This window comes from Gallinula chloropus (assembly GCF_964237585.1).
Source record: "Gallinula chloropus genome assembly, chromosome: 6".
NCBI lineage: Eukaryota > Metazoa > Chordata > Aves > Gruiformes > Rallidae > Gallinula > Gallinula chloropus.
Window position 1 is genome coordinate 9,549,967 of NC_140091.1, and position 22,919 is coordinate 9,572,885.

Sequence of the window (22,919 nt, forward strand, 5' to 3'; positions counted from 1 at the left end):
GGGAGGGACCAAGTTGGTCAGTGAGTAACTAAGTTGGGAGGAAAATAAGATTAAAGTGTGTTTATATTTTGTTTCTTTGCCCAAAAGTCTGGATGTCTGGAACTTTGAAGTGGCCTATTTCTTTTTTTTTAGTTATTGAGCACACACTTCTACATTTGAAGTCTGAGAGTCACAAGTCTGTCATACTTGTGGAATCAATGGACTTGCTCATACTGAACTATTTTATTGAATCTTTTGGTAGCTGTTTGAACAAGTAAAAAATGTCTCTGAAAATAAACATAAATCAACAGAGAAGTTGGATGCTGTTCAGGAGGTGCAGACTGGTCTGCATGTTGTTGTTCAGTTTAAGTGTTTTAAAGTCTCAATTAGAGAAGCCTCATCAGAGATCTTGGTGGTGTTTTACTTGACCTGAATAAAAGGTATTTGTTTTTGCAGTACCTGTGGGACAGGAATATTTTTGTAACTGAAGATGTTTAGGTACCACTTCTGAAAACATCCTGTGCCAGCAGATAAACGTTGTGTTTGTTTCATCTTTTGAGCTGTGGGCTGGGTCTGTCCTCTGTGAATCCCCAGTCCTGACTCTTCTTTTCTTCAGCTGGTGTTACCTGAACGTCACTGCCTTGTTTGCTTGCGAGAAGTGAAGTCAGTATAGGTGGTATTTGTTCTCAGGAGAAGGTTTTCAGTTGTTCAAAATGCTTTCACGTGCTTCTGGTCTCTTGGAGCCTGTTTGGCTGCCTTCAAGACCTATCTCAAGATAAGCTTTGACTTGGTGATGTTATGACTGCGGTTGTGGTGCTCTGTCTTGGCAGAGTCTTGGCCTATCGGTTAGAAGTGTAATTCTTGTCTATTAAAGAGTAAATCTATATCTTAAATCTAAACTTGTTATGGTTCTCCAGTGATATAAAAACAACTAATGAACAGCATAAATCTCTCTTTCTTTTGTGTGCATGTGCAGGACTGTAAGGAGAGCATCTCTTCTTCAGTTGAAACTACTGTAGCACTGGAAATACAGCAGTGTTTTGCATGCTGTATTCTAGAGTCACAAAGTCTTTAATGTGTGCTCTTGCTGTGTGGTCACACAACAGGTTCTTACAATCTCTTGAGACTCTGGGCACCACCTGAATGCATGTAACAATGTTTATGTGATTTCTGAATGTAAATCTGATTGTGTTCCTTTTCAGCTTCAGAACAGCCCATCTCAAGCAAGACTCAGTTTTGAAGCAGGCAATAAGACCTGACTCTCTGCTTAAACTGCTTTCCTCCATTGGATTCAAACTCACAAACAAGGTACCTTCTTAATAGAAAAAGGCATCTCTACTGTGTTCTTCAGGTATTCCCTGTACATGTGTGTGCCAGGTTCCTAAAAATGCCCCTTTCTTGCTCTGGGAAGCAGGTTAGAATGAGAGGGTTTGGGCATGTTTGTATGTGGAGGGTTAGGAAACAAGATGGAAGGCGATTTTAGATCTGGAGGAAATAAACTTGTAATTGTTCTTTCTTCCCTTGGTATTGTTTGCAAGTCATCTTTATGCTAAGTGCTTTTGTTCCTCCTTTTGAAGAGGCTGTAGAGGCCACAATAGCAAAAGGGAAAGGTTGTTACTGTACCTTCCCACACAGGCTCTGAATAATATATATGTTAAATACTGCCTCAATGCTGAATAATGATGATAAAATACAGGACTTCAGTAAGGCTGCAGCTGAGAAACAAACTTGTTCTCTTTTTGCTTGCAGTATGGATTTCACTGGTTTAAATGACCAGTGAGCCATAACCCTAGCTACTGGAAGAGAAGGGCAGAGCAGAATTTGAACTGTTCACTATTTCTTCAACTTCTGTCAGACTGCTAGTTAGACTGTAGTCTCTGAGAGCAGTCTGACTCTGTTACAGTCAAGAGGGATGTAAGAAGTGCTCTTTATCAAAGGTTTGGCTGGTCTGCTCTGAACACCAAGCAGTGTTCTGCTCCCACCTCCCTGCACTCAGCTGGAATAGATCACAGCGTGGGTGGACAAGTTGTTTGGTGGAAGCAGAGATTCGGTGCTTTGGGCCACTTTGTGAAATGACCTTAAAATGACAACAGTTAAATGTTCATCTTGGACCTGATGTGTCTGTGGGCCATTCCAGAGCAGTTCATCCAGTCTCTGAGATTTCTGTCTAGCAGGGTGATCTTCCTCAGAGCCCACGGTGTCCTTGTCACTTGATGTGGTCCTGCAGTATGTAAAAGACCTTGGCATTGCTTGGGTGGTTGAGGCACGCTCAGTGTCATCAGAAACTCTTTGGTGCCTAGTCACAGAAACACAAGCATTTCTCTGAAAGCTTGAAAAACCTCTAAAGCATTTGGCTGGGCTAAAGGCGTTTTCCTGTCATACCAGCTGTTATTTAAGTACTGGTTCATCGTAACAAAGTGAATAATGAGAATGAAGCTGTGATACCTTTAAAGGAAAAGCTGTGTTGACAGAAGTAAACTACACAATGATGTGAAATAGCAGACTAGAAGGGTAATAAGCAAACTCTTCATGCCTGTCTGATAGCAGATTTGGTCGAGACTATAGGCTGAAAAACATAAGCTTTTCAGTGATTTGGTTTCTGTATACATGACTAGTGAACTTCCTGATTTTGTGGAAACAGTTCTCTGTAATTTAGGAATTGAGTCAGACTAAAGGGAATTGGAGTAATGTAGTGAGTTATTAAACAGACTGTAAATATCACAGCCAACTTGTAGAGTGCAGGAGAGGGTTGTGAAGAAATACTGTGTTAAGATGCAGGATTTGACTCTTTTTGCATAATTTTTTAGTCTCACTGAAGTGTTTGAAATGGAATATAACTTGTCTATGGTCAGGTCATGACAATGACTTGTTTGACATCTGGAAATCAAGGTGTCTCTGAGGAGCTCCATATGTGTCATTTCAATCCCAGTTCTGAGTAACTTCTAATGCAGGCTGAACTGAAACTGAGGAGAGCTGGCACCTGCTGTCAAAGACTAGCCTTCTCTGTGTTAAACTACGAAGCTGTATGGGTGTCAGTTTGAGTTAAAAAGAAGCAGTTGCTTTAGAAGTTGGTAAAAAATGTATGCTTTTGTATTTCCTATATGTAAGAACTTGCATATGTTATCCATCATTGATTTGTTAACACATTCTGCTTAAGACTTGAAAATAAGGATTTACTATTGTCTTGAGGCTTAGAGTGGTATGTTAAGTTTTTCCATAAGGTGTTAAAGGACTTCCAAAATAGCACTTGCCTTAAATTTTCAGACACCATGCGAGTTCTAAGTGACACATAATAGCTATTACTGACAGTTATTGACAAGAAAATACAAAGGAGGACAGAAAAAGTATTTAATGTATTGGTAGATTGTTGTGTAGTGTTTTCTGCCTTTGAGCTTTTTTTAAGAATACTTTAGAAACAGTGAAAGGCAGAAAACTGCTGTCATAAAGGCTGTCTGTTAAAGCAGAATTGCCAGGAAACTTTGTTGTTCTTTTTAGAGCTTGAGGGCTTATTCTTTTTTCGTTACCAGTGTTCTCATAATTACATTATATCTAGGGATTTAGGTTTATTCTGTAGTTCAGAATTTACTTAGAAGTCCTCCTGGCTGTAACACATCTTAGCAATCCTTTGCTACTTCCTCAAAGACTTGGAGCTGTGATTTTTAGCTGTTAAGGTCAACTTGACAAGAGGTGCCTGGTGTTACGGAGAAGTGTTCATGTAATGTTTTGGAAGCTCATGTTCTTAAGCTGGCTTTTAAAAAAATCTACTTGTAAAACAGTAGAATAGCTTAAAGAATAGTGCCCTTGTGGGGGCTGTAAGTCTCTTGCATCAGGGTGTATGTTACGTTGAGGGTAACTCGTGCTGGATGGTGATTCCCATACTTGGCCTTGTGGTGCTGTGAGGGTGACATTCCACTGCAGATGCATAGTTATTTTCTTCTGGTTTTACATTTGTTAATTAGCAGCTCTGGGGAGGTTTGATAAACACCCAAACTGTCTTTTTAGGCTTCCTCTGATATTCGGGGGAGAGATGGCAGCATACAGAGAGATGACAGCCTGTGATGAAGAGAAGCAGAGCAGCCTTGGGATAGCTTAACAGCAGAAACCACACGCGTTTGTTTTCTCCTAAAGTAATTGATTGTGTGTTAAAGGCACCTTTATGTTCTGCTACACAGAGATGGTCAGCAGTCAGCCTCTTCCCATAGCAGACAGTGGGAAAAGGAAAAAGAAAAAAAGAACCAGAGCCACAGATCATGTCCCTGGGAAGTTTGAAGGTTTGTAGCAACTTCTAAGCTTTTTAATTGTAATGGTCTGTTTTCCCTCTGCTGTTCTTAGTTTTTCTTAGCTCAACATTGTTCACTGGCAAATGTAAGTTAGCATTCCTGTTCTTTATCCTCTGCTTTTCAGTCTTCAGTTGCTTTTTCTTCCCTTAGTGGTGAAATCCGAGTCCTATTTGTAGCTGGATGGCGTGTTTTGTTTTGGTGGTGGGGTTGGTTTGGCTCTTGTTTGTGTTGTAGGAACAGTGCTGGTGTCAAAATATTTGATTTAGTAGATGTGAACACAAATACTGTGTGGTATTATTGTAGGTAAAATACAGTTCAGTGTGGCAAAGCTGACCAGCATAGAACTACTTAGTGAGCAAGTAGCACTGTAAGGTACATTGCAAATCAAGATCACAGAATGTCAGGAGTTGGAAGGGACCTCAGAAGATCATCTAGTTCAACCCCCCTGCCAGAGCAGGTTCACCCAGACTAAATCACACAGGAATGTGTCCAGGTGGGTTTGAATGTCTCCAGAGAAGGAGACTCCACAACCTCTCTGGGCAGCCTGTCCCAGTGCTCCATCACCCTCACAGGGAAAAAGTTCCTCCTTATATTCACATGGAACTCCCTGTGCTCCAGCTTGCACTGACTGCCCCTTGTCCCATCGCTGCCATCGCTGAGAAGAGCCTGTCTCTGCCCTCCTGACTCTTGCCCTTTACATATTTATAAACATTAATAAGGTCACCCCTCAGTCTCTTCTCCAAGCTAGAGAGACCCAGCTGCCTCAGCCTTTCCTCATAAGGAAGGTGTTCCACTCCCTAAGGATGGTAAGAGTCTTCTAGGTTTAAACACTCAAATTTAAACTATACTTGAAACACTCTATCTGCAAGTAGATTTTTTTTCCATACTAGGTGTTTTCTGATCAAGGAGGGAAATGTTTTCTACCTGAAAAAATTGGTTCTGGGTTCTACATGAAAACAAGCAAGGTGGATGAGGTGTCAGCAGTTGCTGGGATATAAAATGATTCTTGTATGAACAAACTTGTAATTTTGATGCTGGAATGAAGTCTACTTTAAATTTTCCTGGAACTTGAAGGGGTGAAGTGAAAAATGAGGCATAATTAAGGCTGGCACATCTACTTTAATACTGCATAAATCTATTTTCTGTCTTCATTACCAAGGGGATTTTTACAGTTGCTGTCATATGAGGGATGCTCATCAGATAAATAGCTAGTCCTGATGTTATTCACTGAAGTGCTTTGGCTAATGTGTTCTTTCTGTTGGATTTCTTTGGCAGACTTGTACAAGCTGACTGCTGAGCTTCTTGGTGAGGGAGCATATGCCAAAGTTCAGGGTGCTGTCAGCCTCCAAACTGGGAAAGAATATGCAGTAAAAGTAAGTATAGAGTAAAAGCAGCATCACTTCTGTCTGTAACATGTCTTCTCCCTCCTAGTATCTCAGTGAAAACCTGTAATTGAGTGGGCAATAGCAAAGCTTTTAGAAAATTTCTGATGCTTGAAATGAGCCTGTTTTATAACCATTGAGATATCTGTCTTAAGTATTGTGTCTCCGGACTGAACTGGTTTCTCAGCAGCAAATAGAATTCACAAACAGTAAATGACTGTGGTGGTTAGGTCTCAGGGCAGGCTTTCTCTCATGTCCTGATTTGATTGTAGTCCTACCTTGTGGTTTTGTTTTTTTTTTTTTATTCTTATGAAAGAAGAGACTGAGTCATCATCTAGCATGGCCTATCAGAGAGACAAGGTTTTGAGAATGCTGCTCAGAGTTCAGAGAGCATCAGTTCATCTAAAGCTGTCTTTTTTTTTTTTTTCTTAAATAGAGGTGAGTCTTCTGTAATACCAATATATTAAGTGTGAGGACCCCTTTATGGATTTGTGGCTATCCTGAGTCCCCTATGTAGTGACAAGCACAAATAATATGAAAGGTTTAAGCTTGATTCCTTTACAAAAAACAGGCATAAAATTTTACATCCCTTTAAAAATCAAGTCCTATAGATGCTCTAATTTTGCATGTGCTTTGCAGAATTGTTGAATCTGGAAGTCTGGAATAAATGAACTGCTATTACTGCGATTAGGTGTAATCAGATCCCAAATCCCAGCTGGTGAATGGTTGCCCATTGTGTACTGGAGCACTCAGGCTGTAAAAATAAGAAACAGATCTTGGATAAAGGTGGTGGTTGCATTTCCAGTAGTGTCCTGAACTTCCAGTTCATGTAGCAGTCGATCAGTATCAGCTTCTGTGGAAACCTTTGTCCTTTTCCAGCCTGGGGAGTGTGTAAAGAAAGGTTGCTTCTGAGGGCATTACAGAAGGGCTCTGAATGTACATTCTCTTCAGTATGTTAGGTCCTGTTAGTGGATCTCTGTTTGGCTTTTGTTTTGTAGAAACAGTGCTGATGTCAAAATATTTGATGTAATAGATGTGAGCACAAATACTGAACTCTCATTTTGTGAATTTACTACTTTTTACTTAAATGCCTGTAATGACAAATTCTTTTTCACTGCTCAGTGTCTGTTGTGACTCATATCTATTTTTGTTAGCCCTCAAAAGGATATCCTTTTCTGCACATTGCAAGAAAAAGCTTGTGGTAACTGGCCAGAGACTGTGTAACATGTGGATTTAGTTCCTTTCTTCTCTTCCTGTCCTCGTGTCTCTTGTCCTTTTGAATGCCTTCCAGAGCTCTACTGACACTGTAAATAAGTGACAGATGAGAAATGAAACAAACAAACAAAGGTGGAGTGTTTCCTGGTGGGCATGCCTGGGATTCAACCTTTAGATCAGTTATCTAATTCAGAGCCACATACACAGCTCCTGCAACAATGTCAGATATGAGCTCTTAACTCTTTCCACAGATCATTGAAAAAAATGCTGGGCATAGTCGGAGTCGGGTCTTTCGTGAAATAGAAACGTTGTACCAATGTCAGGGGAACAAGTAAGTGTGGTGTCTTCTGTTTATTTGTTTATTTAAAGTATCTTGAATTTTTTTTTTCAAATTGGTGAGCCTCTTATCTGACCAGGTTAGGGGCTTTGCAGGAGCCCTCTTAAAATGAGCTGAAATTTAAGCTTGACCTATTCAAAATAAGAATTTCACCTTCTCTCACCTGTGAAATCTAGGGAAACCCTTACAAAGTAAAAATTACATAGCTCAATTAGCAACCAGATCATTGTAACCTGAACGTGCTTGTGATGCATGGTTTTTGCCTGAAAGGAATTAACATTTTGACTCTTATCTTGTTCTTAATGTGTGGTTTGTCCTCCTGTGTGTCAGCCTTCCTGCTTCTGCACTGGAACTCTTACATCAGCCAATTTAGTTCTTGTTTGCATGTGTGCTGACTTCACATAGCCACTTCACAGCAACTTTAAAGCTGTTACTTGTCTCTGTAAAAGAGGGAAAGGCTCTGCAGCCAGTGGCAGCATACTCTGTAGATGTCTCTACTGGTCTAGAATGTATGCAACAGCTTTTATCTATACTGCAGTTGTGCAGCTTTTCTCAAGGCTTTTTTTTTTACAATTTTCAGTTTAATACTTAAATTATCTTTAAGACAAAGTTATTTACCAAACTCATGGGGTTATGTTGTGCTGTGGAGAAACACATTATCTTTTTCTGTCAGTGGTTAAGAGCATGTGGTCATCAAGTACATAACTGATGAAAAACAACCTCTCATGACCACGAGGTGAATTTGGGTTTTGTGTGTACTGTAAGGATAGAAAGATCTTGACATCTGGGTTTGACATTCTCAAAGCATCGTGGGGTGTTTGTGTTGTGCTGCAAAGGCTGTACACTAGCTAAACAGAAATTAGTCTAAAATGGGCAATAAAGGTGCTGGATTTAATGTCAAGTTGACAGATGCCTGTCTCCTTCCAGCTCTATGTATTATTGTGATTTCCAGAGAGAAAGAATGCCAATTTTATCCTTTTTTCTTGCCTTGAGCATAAATGCAATGTTCTAAATTATTAAATATACTCTAATGCCAGGTATCTTCCTGTCAGCTGAGCAGCAGCAAAACTCTTTCACAGTCCTGTCTGATTTTGGTATTTGGGTATCCTTCCCACTTAAATTTCAGTGCAAGTTGGAAAAGGGGTTTTAATCCTATAGGCAGCTTTTGGTTTCTTCTGGCCCACTTAATTATCTGTGCTGAAACACTTCATTGCTCTGCTTACTCTCTGTGCCTGTTTCTTTCTATTTACCTATTAAATTTATTTTTTTTAAAAGGAATATTTTGGAGCTAATAGAATTTTTTGAAGATGACACAAGATACTACCTTGTCTTTGAGAAGCTGCGAGGAGGTACCGTGCAGTAACTGTTCATTCAATCATCTTTGTCCTTCTTGTCTCAGCATTTTAAAGTAGAAAATGAAGAGCTTGTTTTAAATGCTTGAGAATTTTAAGACAAAGTAGTATGAAATATGGTTAATCTTGAATATTGATGGTTCTGGTTACACAATTGCAATTCCTTTCTCTAGTTAAGTGATGGAAATATCAGCTCTGTTAAGGTGGAAGCTTTGGAATATAGTTAGTAGGTCACAGTACCTTCAGGCAAGATGCACAGTATGTCAGGTATTATTCATGATACAGCATCTATGTACTCCAGTAACATTTTCCCTTGATGTAGGATTGACTTCACTTCCTGAAACTCAGGGAGCACTGTTGCAAAAAGCATCTTGCTTCTGCCTTGGGTTGCTTTAATTGTGAAGTGGTCTGCTTGTGGCTGTTTGAGGGCCAGTCAAGTGAGCCTGTGTGGTCATTGGTCTCCAGTATTAAACACTCAGCTGGGGAATGAGAAGGCTACATCAAGTACTTTGTGGACTTTCTCACATTTTTCTGCATTGAGCGTAATTATAGTGTCCATTAATTTTATGGTGGTGCAAATACATGAGTTAAAGGTGTGGCCTACCCTTCAAAGAAAACCTGAGTTTTCTGAACTATGCCCCTGTCCATAGAACATCATCTGTTGTCACTGGTCAAGAAGGTTTTCAGTAGCAAACCCTATGTGTGAGAAATGCTAATTCTTTCAGTATAGATGCAGAACTTTTAAAAAAAAAAAAAAAAAGAGGATTTTTTTTTTACTTGAGTAAAAGCTTTTGTTTACCTTCCCTCAAAATTACTGCATCATTTCATTGTGGTTTCCCCTAACAGTGTTCCTCTTGATGCACAGGCTTCTCTGACAAATTAGCTATAATAGGGCTCAAATGAGACGAATCTGCATTTGTCTATTTTCCCATCTCCACATCCTTCCATTAGTTAACCCTCTTTGTGAGGCTGGTTGTCAGTGTCCCTGCATGGCTGCTGAGTGGATAATAACGCTACATCTCTTCCCTCTCTTAGCCACTATTGTTAGAGTAGTCAGTGAGGGCTGGGGCTAGTTTTCTCTTTGAAAAACTTGAGCATGTGAAGTGTTTGGTGTGTTTGGTTCAAAGAAAGAAATAATGGGAGATAGGGATCAGCCCAGCTTCTGATGTGCTGCAGGGTCTGATGTAAGCAGTGTGGCTGGTGAGAATGAGAAAGTATAACTTCAGTGCCAACCTTTCTTTAGTAACTCCAGGCTCAGGGACTGATGTTACCTGCAGTGTTGGGGTGTAACTTGGGCTTCCCATTTTCAGCTTTGCACTCCTGTGGCTGTGGTAACTTGAAGGAGTTTGAGCGTGGCCACTTGTGACCTGGGGGAGAGTGGGTTTTGCTCAAGTGCTGTGTACATCTGTAGCTGATGTTGGAGTTCTACTTGTACTCTTAGTCTCTACTGTTCAGAGTGTGTGGAAAACAGACCGGTCATATGCTGGGATGGTATAAAGGAAGTGCCTCTCATGCTGTGCTCAAACTAGAAGGCTTCAGTGTTTGAAAACTATGTTCTTGTGTGCTGAAGTATTGAAGCTGCTCAGTTGTACCATTTTCTTAGTCATTCCCTTATCCAAAGAAGTTGCCTGCTGGGAAGGGCTGTTAGAAAACAGGAGCAACGAGGTTATGGATTCATGGTACTCAATATTGGCTCATTATTTTCTTAGACTCTTGTCTTACAAAGACACAGGATTGTGACAGTTCAGTTTCTGCCATGTAAATGTACTAGGACAGAGTGTTAGTTGCAAATAACTCTTCTAAATTACTTCTGGCCCTGTTCCTCTGAGATCAGTGCTCCCCTTGTGGCAGACTAGTAGTGGCTGTGGTGTTTTTATTCTTGTATTGACAAAGCCTTTTCTCAGCTCGGGTGGTATTTGTACTAAGGTTTTTCTTTTCACCCTTTACTCTGACAGGTTCAATCCTGGCTCATATACAGAAGAGGAAGCACTTCAATGAAAGAGAAGCTAGCAAAGTGGTGAGAGATATTGCCTCTGCTCTGGATTTTCTTCATACAAAAGGTAAGAGAAGGCTCTCAGTCTTCACTAGTCGGTATTATAAACTTCTTTCTGTAAGCCTTTGCTAGAAATTCTATTTATAGCAATGCCTGATGACTTGTGCTGTTTTTCTCTGTAATATTATTTTCATAATAGGGTAGTTTAAGTCATCAGCTGTCTAAAGATGATACAGTCTTTTGAAGAAAAGTTTAAATTAGTGTTCAGGGAGAATTAACATCAGGGTTGAATCTGTTTGCTTGTTCTTGTTACCTAAGCCACCATGTAAAGGTTACTCAAAAGGGAGCTAATAGTCTTTTTAATTTCATCCTCTCTCAGGTCTACAAAGATGATTTTGTGTATTTATCCAGAATTTCTGCTGGTTACAAGACTTACGTTGTAGTAGCTTTTGGCCTCCACGTTTAGTCCCCCACTGGGTTGAGAGACCTACAAATGAACCACAGTCCTTGTTGGAAGATGCCCTCATTTCATTAGGGATTTGTGCAAATTTAAAGCAGTTCAATTTGCAGAAAGCTCTTTCACATTAATTTTTTTTTCCTGATGCCTTTCCTACTTAGCAGTATTTTTCTTTAATTTCAAAATATCTGCATGGTCATCCTAATTTATACATTAGTACTGAATGCGACACAGAAGCTGTTTATGTTGTGATTATCTGGCCTTCCACAGATTAAGCATCTTTAGTTAATGTTTGCTTTCACTTTTACCTCCAGATAGAATGGTGTGTAATTGGAGACTGTGTTTATTCTGATAAACTTTTCTCTCCATTCATTAGCCAGGTTTTACAGATGCACAGCAGATCTAGGTTTGTTAAGTTATTCAGTACTGGCCCCAGGGCAAGGAATGTTTAATTGTATAGGCTTCACTTCTAAGTCACAGAGCATCTTATATCCTTGAGTTGGAATCACAACATTGGTACCTTGATAGGTTGAACCCATTAAAAAAATAAAAGTGAAGCAATGGTAAACCTGAGGGATATGAATCTTGTCACAGGCTGTGATTACATTGTGAGAAGTTCGTTTGAATGTGAAAACAAATCAGTTTGGGTTAAGATTTTAGGTAACCTTCATATGTGATAACTTTAAGCCTGCAGAGAATATACTCTTTGAATACCTGTGTTTAGAAGATTTTGACTTTGGGGTATGGGGCAAATAAGGAACAGGAAATTTAGGTTGAATTTGTGGAGAAATAGTTACTTAATATATTCATGCTGTAGTAGGTGGCTTAACAGCTGAGTCTAGGAACACTGTTCCAGGAAGTTTAACATTGACTCAGCTAACCTCTTTCTGTAGTTCTCTCTCAGCTTTTAGTTTTAATTCCCCTAGCCCCAAATGAGATGGGAGTGATTCATTAAAATGGCTTTAGAGCAGCAATCCACTTTCTTTCTTGTTGTTTGCTGTGGATTGGTACTGTGGGGACCTGGCTTACAGAGTCGGCTACATCACCATTCTCTTTCATTTTATTGTTCTCTTTATGATTCTTCCATGTGACATTAAAATAATTAGTAAGTAGCATACAGAACACTAAAGCAAACAGGAAATTAAAGCAGTTTTATAGTACAGCTTAACAGTGAAGTGCTATAACTAGATACTTTAAAAAAAACCAACCATTTCAACAAGGACAACTAATTCTTTCACCAGGAGTAGCTTAAAACTCAGCTGGATGATTATACTGCTTTACACCCACTTGGGATGTGTGTGCTTTATTGCTAATAATCCACTGGAGGAGTGTTTAAAGGCAGTTGTTTTCTTTTCTCAGCACTGTGTGCAACTGCAAAATAAAATGTTATGTAATCAGACATTTGAATTGAAAGTGTAATACAAAAAAGTGCTGTTGGGTTTCACATTGCAAGGCAAGCCAACTGTTGGGAGTTTTGACAGCCTGCTGTAATGTCAGCGTGGGGTATCTTCATTTGTTGTGTTTCCCATCTTCCATGCATAAGCACCATGAACTGCATCATTATGGTTCCTTTAGATCAGTGCTCTGCTAAAAATTTTGTATTTTAAGTCATGTCTTGAATATGCTGAAGAAAAGAGATTAGAAACTCCCTTACCTAGAATTTGGTGGGATATTTTTTTTTCTCATACTCTGAAGCAGTTTTAAGTGTGCTTGGTGGGTAACTTGTGTTTTAAACAAAGTTAAAGTGCAGTTAAACTGCAGACAAGCTGCTTGTTTGATTTGATTGTTGGTTCTCATCTTCTGACTTTCCATGAAGTTTGATCATATTAAATGGAGAACTTCCAGAAACATTGTGTTTTGGGCATTTGAAGAACTGCTTTGAGAGCATAGAGCCACCTTTACAGGTGAATTCAATGGGTAGATAACTCTGTGTTCCCCTGTTCAGTTTGTCTCTTCTGATAGTAGGTGAAGGAATGTAGAAGCCCTTTGGTTGGTCTCCTTTGACGTTTTCTTCTGCATGGCCAACCAAACCTCTGAATCTTTTTATTTTACTTCATGAATCAATATGTGCCTCAGTATTAAAAGGGTGTGATATTTTAACTTGGAAAGGGTTTTTTTTAAGGGGAGGGCATCTCAAGTATTGCCTGTGCTGGTAGGAGTTCAGCAAACCACCAACTCATCCTTGTGGGGAAAAAAAACTAAAGGACTTCACTGTAGAAGGCACAAAAATCTTCTAAACTGTACATAAGTAAACTTTCCTGCAGGTCAGTCACCTTAATAAACTGGCTTTAATTAACCTAATTAATTTGGGTTAAGCCAAAAAAATCCCAGTGATAACAGGTTATTTTCTTGACTGACTCTAATGTGCATTTAAGGATGACAAAAGTGTAGCAGGATGCAACAGTGACTTTTAACAAGCATGCTTTGACATTATTTGCAGTGTCAGTGGAGGGGTTGGGAACCTGTGTGTCAGACTCAGGCATAGAGTATTTCCCAGTCTGCTTCCTAAAAAAGAGAGCTAATGAGGAATGGAGAGTATTTTCTCTAACAAATGTTTGTACTCCTGCTTAGGTATTGCTCACAGGGACCTGAAGCCTGAAAACATCCTGTGTGAATCTCCAGAAAAGGTGCTGCTCTGCTCTCAGTATATTCTGCAGTGTATTTCTTTAACTTGGTTTCCAAATACAGCCCTCACAGTCTGTCTTTCTCTTCTTGAAGACTTCTGAACCTGATAGTGATCTTCAACTAAATTTCATAGAACTGAAGCCTGAAAGAGGCTAAATTCTTCTATATGTTGTAAAAATGTGAGAATCTGGCCAGGAGATAAAAAGCCAGCTGCTCTTAGTGAGGGCAGGGGAGTTGCAGTTTAGGAGCTTGTCTGTACCTGGGCAGTACAAGTAACACTTAGAGGCCAGCTGGTCATGTTGTAATTCCCAAACTGCCCCAGTGTGTACTGGCACTTGCCTAGGCAACTAAAAAAATTAATGGAGTAGTTTCAGATGATAGGGATGTGGGGGCAGCTGGGACAGAAGAGGCAAATGTAAGGAGTGGGATAATACACCTGTAAGGGACTGGGTTTCACTCTTGAACAATGGGGTTTGTCCTGGGGTTTTCCACGTGGCATGGTATTCATATGTATTGCAGCATTCACAGTCTTCTGGACCTGTTGCTGTTTTGTCCTTGTTTTTTAGGTATCACCAGTAAAAATATGTGACTTTGATCTTGGTAGTGGGGTGAAGCTGAACAGTGCTTGTACTCCAATAACTACTCCTGAATTAACAACACCGGTAAGAGACCCGCATGCTTTTCTCTTCTACCATAAATCAATTGCTCTTTTCTCTAGAGGAGACCTGCCAAAGGGCTTATTACAGCTGCATCCAGTGGTGGGTAGTTAATGTCAAGTGACTGTTTGACAGGTAGATGCCATCTTGGTATTCCAGTCATAGAACAAAAGCACAAAAGCTCAGGAGCTCATCGTGTTAATTCTCCTGTTAGCCAGAAAGTAACATGTTGATCCTGTTTGTCTCTTACCCTATCAAATGAGGAAGCTTTTCTTGGAGGTGTTTTGTGTGCTTATGGGACTGGATTTGAACCTTAGTTTTGTGTTCATTTCCCCATTTTTGGGGTTCTGTAGCTAAGAACCATGAGCTAAAGGCAAGGCAAGTTTTGTAGTTGATGTGTGGCTTTATAATACATGTTAGTTTGGAAAGCTACGCTTTTGGCTTTACTGCAAAAGAAAAACCTGACAGTTTTGCAGGAATCTGTTAAAGAAATTACCTTCCATGATATACTTGTTTACTTTCTGAAAAGCCTGGTAACTAATGGATACAAAGCTGTGACATGTAAACTAATATTTTGGCCCTTTGTAAAGGATTATGATTCCATGTGGATCTATACGATTCTATTAAAGAACACAGGAATTCCTTTGCCTTCTATTAGGTCTCTGTAGTCTTTACACCTGAAATGTGTTTAATTTTTTACTGTGCAGCATGCTCACAAAATCTCTTGGCAATTCCATTTGACCTTTGAGGGCTGCAGCAGTTGTGATTTGGCTTAACAAAATGAGACCTGCAGTGAAAGCCAGCAGCAAACTTCAGCATTCCCTGATGCCCGATTCCGCTTTTAGACCAAGCTGCCTACTATAAAGAAAGGAGAATAACAAACCAGAGTCTTGTTTTGATTTGACCCTCCCTTTGAAAACTTGCTTGATTTTGGTTTCCTAGTGTGGCTCTGCAGAATACATGGCACCAGAAGTGGTTGAAGTCTTCACGGAGGAGGCCACTTTCTATGATAAGCGGTGTGATCTTTGGAGCCTGGGGGTGATTCTGTACATCATGCTCAGTGGTTATCCCCCTTTTGTGGGCAACTGTGGTACAGATTGTGGCTGGGACAAAGGAGAAGTCTGCAGAGTTTGCCAGGTGAGTGTCTTGGGTGGGTGTTGGGAGCGTGGTTTGCTCCCTGAACTTGGGATGTAAGACTTGCCATAATGTCAGCGGTGAAGAGCTGTGTCTGTAACCCAGCTGGTTGTTGGGAGGAAATGCTGTCACTCAGAAGTGAGGGTGGTAACACAAAAGTGATTATCCCCCTTTCTAAAGTAAGGTTTGGCAACTGCCTCTCTGTATTCCTGATGTGAGATCTTGGAGCTTCTCCTCATCCTCTCCCCCACCCCACAATCCTCCTGTATTATGTACTAGATCTGGTTTATAGTAGTCACCACAGTTCCTCAGATGGGTTGGGCCCCAGGGTAGTAGCCATGAAGGGCATGAATTTATTCTTTCCAAAACCTGAGTATATTGGCTGCACTGTTATGGGGAGGGTGGGGGGAGAAGGTGTTTTCATCAGACAAGGTTTCCTGTCCATCTTAGGATGCTGCTTGTTACTCTTCATTGACTCCCTGAGGAGATTGGATGGTTTCAGTTGTCAGCCACCACCTCAGGCAGTTAAAATGGAGTGAGAAGAATTGCACCTGAGAAGTTTTCTGACTGCACTTTAGTTGCTATTTAAATTAAAGATTTTTTCCTTTACTAGAACAAGCTTTTTGAGAGCATTCAGGAAGGCAAGTATGAATTTCCTGACAAGGACTGGTCACACATATCCTCTGAGGCCAAAGATCTCATCTCAAAGTTGCTGGTTCGTGACGCCAAAGAACGACTTAGTGCTGCTCAAGTTTTGCAACATTCGTGGGTTCAAGGAGTATGTATATATATATATTCTTTATATACCCTTTATATTCTTAAGGGTTACCCCTTTATAGTTTTTAAGGGTTATTCTCCTTCCAAACTGATAAACAAGTTGTTCCCTGTCTCTGAACTTTTAATAGATACATAGGGTGTTTTTAGTGCTCTTATGTTGATTAATTAAACCACATACAGTGGCTTTAGTCTTTCTGGAGCTCTGTGTACTAAATGTTTTGGTGAATCTGTCAAGCTTTAAGTGTTTGGGGTTTGTTTGCTTTGTTGTTTTTAATTATTGCTTTATGCATTTTAAATGGCTTGCTTGTGAATACCAAGCTCTGCGGTACACGAATTATTGTGTTATTCTCTAATACAGTAATGTGGAATGCTGGTAGACACAGTTTTAAAAGAACAGCACTGTCTTCATTTGCTTTACTTCCCAGTTCAGGAAAGAAGGGGTTAGACCCTCTGGAGAGCTTCCAAATATCTAGTCTTACACCTGCACACTGTGGTATTGTCTTGTGAGAGTAGATGGATTATAAAACATGTCCATGGTGATTTGTAAACTTAATTAATTTGTTTATATGCAATATTAGTTGTAAAGATTTGGGGGAGTCACCTGGTTTTTATCACTTAGTTTCCAGCTGCTAATATGTAACTAACCTTTCTTACCTGCTTCTTCTAGCAGGCTCCTGAAAGGGGATTACCTACCCCTCAAGTTCTTCAAAGGTAACTGTCTCTATGTTTTGGGGTATTTTTTATGCCTGTAAACTTGACCAAGAATCATTACTGATAGATAGAGAGATAGGGGGTGATAAATTCTGGGGTAAGATCCCTGGTTGAGAGTGGAACTGCGTGAATGTGCAGCACTAATTTTGTTAATAACATCAGAAATATTAAAGCTCTGCGATGAAATTTTCTTTTCCTCTTTATGATCTGTCTTGCTTGTTTGTGGGAAAGGCATTGGAGAGGATTCCTGCAGTGCAGTGCTAATCTTAGACAGGAAATAATGATGATTTTGGCAGTTTGCTGCCCAGGAGGGGAAAAAGGCATAAAGGCATGTGTTATCTAGAGCAACTGTGCTGATGGCTGAATAATCATATACACAGACCCGGGGCTGACTTTCATTGTACTTGGTGCTAATCACAGTATCAAGTTAACAGTGAGCAGGCCAAGCCTCATTTAAAGTGATTCAGTGACAGATTCTCCATGCCAGAGAGCCTGAGCCACATATCTCTGTTTCTGTTTCCATGTCTGCCCCTGGCAATTCCAGGTGGCTGTTCCCATCAGAAATACATTCCCTGAAGGGAAGCTGGATGTGGACTTGGGGGGTTGTTGTTCTCTGAACAGATGACAGTGCTGCCCTATGTGCCTGTCCTTTTAGAAAGGATATCCACGTAGAAATCAAGCTGGTCAGGCCCCACCTGGAGTATTGTGTCCAGTTCTGGGCTCCCTGGTATAAAAAAGACAGGGATGTCCTGGAAAGAGTCCAGAGGAGGCTGCGGAGATGATTAAGGGCCTGGAGCATCTCGCCTATGAGGAAAGGCTGAGTGAGCTGGGGCTGTTCAGCCTGGAGAAAAGAAGACTAAGGGGGGGACCTTATTAATGTTTATAAATATCTTAAGTATGGGATGCAGGGGGGAATCAGCCAGTCCCTTTTCAGTGGTCTGTGGAGACAGGACAAGGGGTGATGGCTGCAAGTTGGAGCACAGGAAGTTCCGCACCAACATGCAGAAGAACTTTTACACAGTGAGGGTTACAGAGCCCTGGGACAGGCTGCCCAGGGGGGTGTGGGGTCTCCATCTCTGGAGACATTCCACACCTGTCTGGACACCTATCTGTGCAGTATGAGCTGGGGAGCCGCTTTGGCAGGGGGGTTGGACCCGATGCTGTCTGGAGGTCCCTTCCAACCCCTATGCTTCTATGATTCTATGATCTCAGGTGCCTTCCTGGGTTTATGTGGGGAGTTCTTGGCAGAACAATGACTAGAACTGTGCCTGTTTCCAAAACCCCAGAGTGTTTTTAAGTATTGCTGGTCCTTGCAATAAGGAGATGCAAATACTAATCACTTCGTCTGCTGTGTCGGTGCTTTGGTAGGAGAAATAAAGCTGTCTGGAAATGGATATTCTGCTGTGAGGGTACCCAGGTGAAGTGAGGCTGTGTTGTAACAGCTTTCTTCTCTTTTCCCCTTGAAAGGAACAGTAGCACAAAGGACCTGACGCTTTTTGCTGCTGAGGCCATAGCCCTTAACCGCCAGCTGTCTCAGCATGAGAATGAACTCAGCGCCGAGCAGGAGAACGTTGCTCATGCCGTGTGCTCCATGAAGCTTTCTCCTCCATCCAAGTCCCGCCTCGCCAAGCGCAGAGCAATGACGCACGCCACCAAAACCAGTGACTTTCAGCCAGTTCCCCATAAAGCCTTTTAAACTTCTTCCCTGCTATGAATAGGCGAGATCAGCCTGTGTTCTTACGTGGGGTTTCAGTGCTGATAAAAGCTTCCCTGCTTCTGACACTTTGATTAGAAGCTTGCTCTTGTGATGTGACTTGTAACTTTAAGGGGACACCTTTTTATGGGAATGTTTTTTGCCTGTCTGATTTGGTGCATTAAGATAATTTAAGTGATCTTTTTAAACTGGAGAAGATGGGCTTGCTGCTGTATTATCTGAGGTGATAAATCACTAAGCTTTCCTTATTTTCTTAGAAGAGCATGCTTTAAATGAGAACTTGAAAACATCAGGAAAAAAAACTCTCTAACTTTGCCCGGCAGAGCATCAAGTCTCTCCTTGCCTATGGCTGCTCTCCTTGATGGTACATCTTGAAGGTGCTGCTGCTTGTGTCAGCAGCAGGGACTGTTTTCAACCAACAGTGCCCTTCTCCATCTCTCTCTGTAGACTCAGGAAACAAAGATGCTGACTGGGTGGATCTTTGTCTCCGTTACCTTCATCGTGCTGAAACTGCACGAGGCTTGAGCCTGCAAAGGTGTGAGGATCACTCAGGCTTGGAGAGATGAAGAGGAGAGGGTTACTTTATTTTTAAAACCCTGTTGATAGTTTGTATGTCAGCGTGTGGGATGAGAGCTGGGGGTGTGTTGTTTCTTCATCTGACGTGTTTTTGTTCTTAACTGAAATGTGTTTTATATCTTGTGTGTGTGTGTCTGTCCATTGTGTCCCCTTCTCTGGCAGTTACGTTCTTAAGCCTGGTAGCCACGGTATAACAGACTGGTCATATAACAGTTTATATTTACTGTCTGGGTTTTATTTTTTTCCTACTTGAATGCTACCCTCAGTTTTACCTTCCTTTCTGTAAACTCATATTTCTCCAGGTCCTTTTGTGTGTGTTATCTGGAGTTCTTAATGTGAATGGACAGGCTTTTGTGAATTTTGGTGTGTGAATAATTTAAGATTATCAAATGAAAGAGGTACATCTGTCCAAAAATGGTGCTGCACCTGCTGCATTCTGCCTCCTGCAGTGATCTCAGGTTGGGTGTGTAGAGTTTTGTTTCTAGTTTTAGTACTGGGGTGCACCAGGGGTCAGGAATAATTTGGAAGGTTGCTGGCAGAAAAGCTAAGATTTTTGAATGACCAAGGTGAGGTGTCCATGGAGAAAGACGTGGATGTTGAGCACTTTCTGAAACGTAAGCTGTGAAAATTGGGCCACTGAGATGCCCGATGTGATGCACCTTAAATTTGCCAGCCATTTCTAAAACCCTTTGCCCAGGGCATTGCATGCAGGATGGAGAGAAGGAGGGGAGAGGTCCCCACGTACCAGCACAAACCCCTCCCAAGCAGGATAAGGAGGAATGCAGTAGCAGATCCAACAAGTGCTTGGAAATTGAAAGGTCAAAGCTGAATGTCTTTGCATAGCCTATTCAGAGCGGTTTTACATTATCTTTTAGCAGTGTGCATACAGCTATTTTTATACAACATGGTGTATTTTGTGACTAATATTAAAAGTTATTTAAAATATTTTATACATTGTGCCAGTGGATGGATTATGAAATGTATTTTGCTTTGTTTTTATTAAAATGCTTTAAGTTATAGATTTAACACATCTGTCAGTTCTCTGTGTGGTTATTTTTCAGTGTTAACAAAAACTAAGAGAAATAGAGTTATTTAATTTTTTCTGTGTGATGCGGGATTTAAGACAACTTAAGTCTCTGAAGACTAAGCCTACTTCCCCCTCTTACTGCTTTATCAATCTCTGGGGGCTCCTATGATCTCAATCTTCTTGTGGTAAAATGCAGATGCGACTGAGCCGAGAGGGCTGGAAGGGATCGTGTGATCCTTTTACCCTTTATGAGAGATCTGATAACTGGAGGCCTGCAAGTTCAACACTATCTGCACAATTAATCTCATGTTCTTTCCTTTGATTTGTGCACGAAGCAAAAATCCTGAAGCTGGGCCAGGGGGTGATAAAGAATTACCCCTCTTGCCTGGAGCCCCGAAGCCTTTAAGACTCCAGAAGTCTAAGCAGCAGCATTAACACGGCTGTCTGAAAAGGGGACGCTCATGTTGCCCCTTGCTCAGAGACCTGCAGGGTCTGGTAGGTTTACTTTAGTGTTGGTAAGTGGTCCTCTGTACCTGCTGCCTTCCACTGGTGGTGGAGTAGCCTCAGAGCCCAAGTTAGCAGAGCAAAGACTGAAGCTGTTGGCGTGTTCTCGGTTGAACTCCTGGTCTGGACAGTCAGTCCTCTCCCCTTTCTCTTCTCTCTCCCCACAATCCAGCATGGGAAGCGGATCCAATGCATGTGTCTTCTGTGCAGCAAGGAAGAGTCTGGCTTCCCAGCCAGATTTGCTTTCCCTTTACCTGGGAGGGGAGTGAAGTGTCCAGAGAAAACCTTAGTTGGAGGATATTCACACCATCGGCTTTCAGCTAGTGGCCTTGCAGTCTCAGTGAGCAAGTACCCCTCTGGGCTTGAAGCTGCCTCCTGTGTGGGAAGGCTTCAGCTGTTGGATGTGTGCAGTGTGAGGGATTGTAAGCACTGCTGTGAGAAACATTGGAAGTGTGCAGCAGGACTTGTGCTAAATGGTTAAGCTGTGCCTGATGGTTAGGAGAAGCCCTTTTTGGATGGCTTGGGGCCACATCTGATGCTCTCGGTGCTTGGCTGACTTGCAGGTGCTGCCAGCAGCTGCCTCCACATGTGAACTCTGTTAGAGCATCCTTGCTCCCCACTGGAACATACTTGCAGACTCCTCTTTCAGGATTTGAAGCTATGATGTCCCCTCAGGAGTGGGGCACAGGATTCTTTGCAGGGTTTTGCTGATCTCTATGTGCAGTATTTCACAGGGCACATTCAGGCTTGTACTTACCTGAGCAGTTTCTGCATTGTTGGTTGCATAAAAGGAAGCTCTCATTTTTCATTGTGTGGTTTTTCTTTTCTTCTGCTCCCTTTTCCTTCCCCACATGTTTGAGTCCTTTATCAGGGATGGGAAGATGCTGTTATTTTTTGGGGGGCTGTGGGTGGGCTGGCTTTCAAGGCAGAGGGCAGCTTGGTTAATTTTCAAAACTAATAATTTTCTTTGGGCCACTCCAGTGGCAGCAACAGGCTTCAAATTTGGCTTCCATGGAAACATACTGCCATGGTAACTGAAAGGCCTGACAATCCTGAAGAAATATTTGCTTGTACCCTTCCTTCCCTCCTTTGTTCTGTTTCCCATGTAATGTGTGTGTTTGGTTACCCCTGCCAGATTCAGTCCCTGCATTTAAAATGCTCCAAGGACAGAAGTGCACTTTTCTCTGAAGAAAACAAAACAAAAAAAAGTTGTAAAAGTGATGGTGGCATTTCACTGGCATTGTTTGCAAAAGAGCTCGTTTGAATCTAGAGGGAGACATCGCTGAGCCACACATTCTCTTCCAGTGGGGGGAAAAAAGCTCCCATAAAACAGATGCTTCATCCTTAGGCTGCTTTGTGAGGACTGGCTGGCATGGGCTGGCTCAGGGAATCGCAACTCTACACCAGCTCCAACATCTGTAATGCAGAGGATGGTGAGAATTGACTCATCCAGTGGTTATGAGAGTGAGTTACTGGTGTTCTGCTGGGTCCCTTCCAGCTGATTAATTTGATGCTACATTTTTCTGTCACTGCCTGTCACAGCTGCTTTCACACCAAGATAGGGTAGCAGTTTGGCAAGGTGACAAGCAGGCCTAGTTCAGCAACTTGGCTCTGATTCAGTCCATAGTGGGAGCAGGGAAAGGGGGCTACGAGCAGGGCTAAGCACAAAGCAGGGCAAGGGCTCTGTGGGGCAGAGGGGGCAGGGGGGACTTGTAGCCTGAGGCTTTCCAGTTATGCTTTCTGTTTGGCCCAGAGCAAAGCTCATGATCTAACCTGGCACTACCTCAGATCGATGTCTTAAGGCCATTTAGCACTCTGTGTGTGGAGTGGGGGATGGATCTTCTCTCCCCCATGGTTCCCTTACCCTGAACCGTCATTCCTGGGACTTCCAAGACTCTGGTTTGCTGTCTTAAGAACCATAATGCCTGCACCCAGCTCAGCCTGCCTGTGAGGAAAGCAGAGTTGCCTCATTTGTTTCCTGCTCCTTTTTTTGATACCTCAGTTTCACTTTGTTCTTCATCCCAGTGTTCCCCTTCCAGCAGCTTTAGATCTCCTTGCTTATCCAAGGGATGCTCCTGCAGACTGCTAGGGCCTCAACGGACTGTTATGAAATGAAACGGAACCAATTCATGGAGCTGTGCCTGGGAGGAGAGCAGGCACAGGCTGCGACACAGGTTGGTGACCAGGCAACACAGGAAGG

At 41.7% G+C, this 22,919-nt stretch overlaps 1 protein-coding gene across 3 annotated transcripts; it reads left to right on the plus strand.

Moving 5' to 3' along the window:
• Positions 1-1,212: 1,212 nt before the first annotated feature.
• MKNK1 (MAPK interacting serine/threonine kinase 1) lies at positions 1,213-20,218 on the plus strand (the record flags this gene model as incomplete). 3 transcript variants are annotated; one of them, XM_084266409.1, is made up of 12 exons in its annotated part: positions 1,213-1,287; positions 4,152-4,250; positions 5,535-5,632; positions 7,108-7,187; positions 8,469-8,542; positions 10,501-10,605; positions 13,567-13,622; positions 14,187-14,282; positions 15,219-15,413; positions 16,024-16,188; positions 16,855-16,898; positions 18,366-20,218. In XM_084266409.1, 11 exons carry the CDS (start codon positions 4,154-4,156, stop codon positions 18,592-18,594), a joined length of 1,239 nt encoding a protein of 412 aa, XP_084122535.1. In that variant the 3' UTR covers positions 18,595-20,218. The 3 variants fall into 3 exon arrangements, with proteins under 3 accessions (XP_084122535.1, XP_084122536.1, XP_084122534.1); XM_084266410.1 differs by having other exon boundaries at positions 16,858-16,898; XM_084266408.1 differs by lacking the exon at positions 1,213-1,287 and having other exon boundaries at positions 4,136-4,250.
• Positions 20,219-22,919: the final 2,701 nt, after the last annotated feature.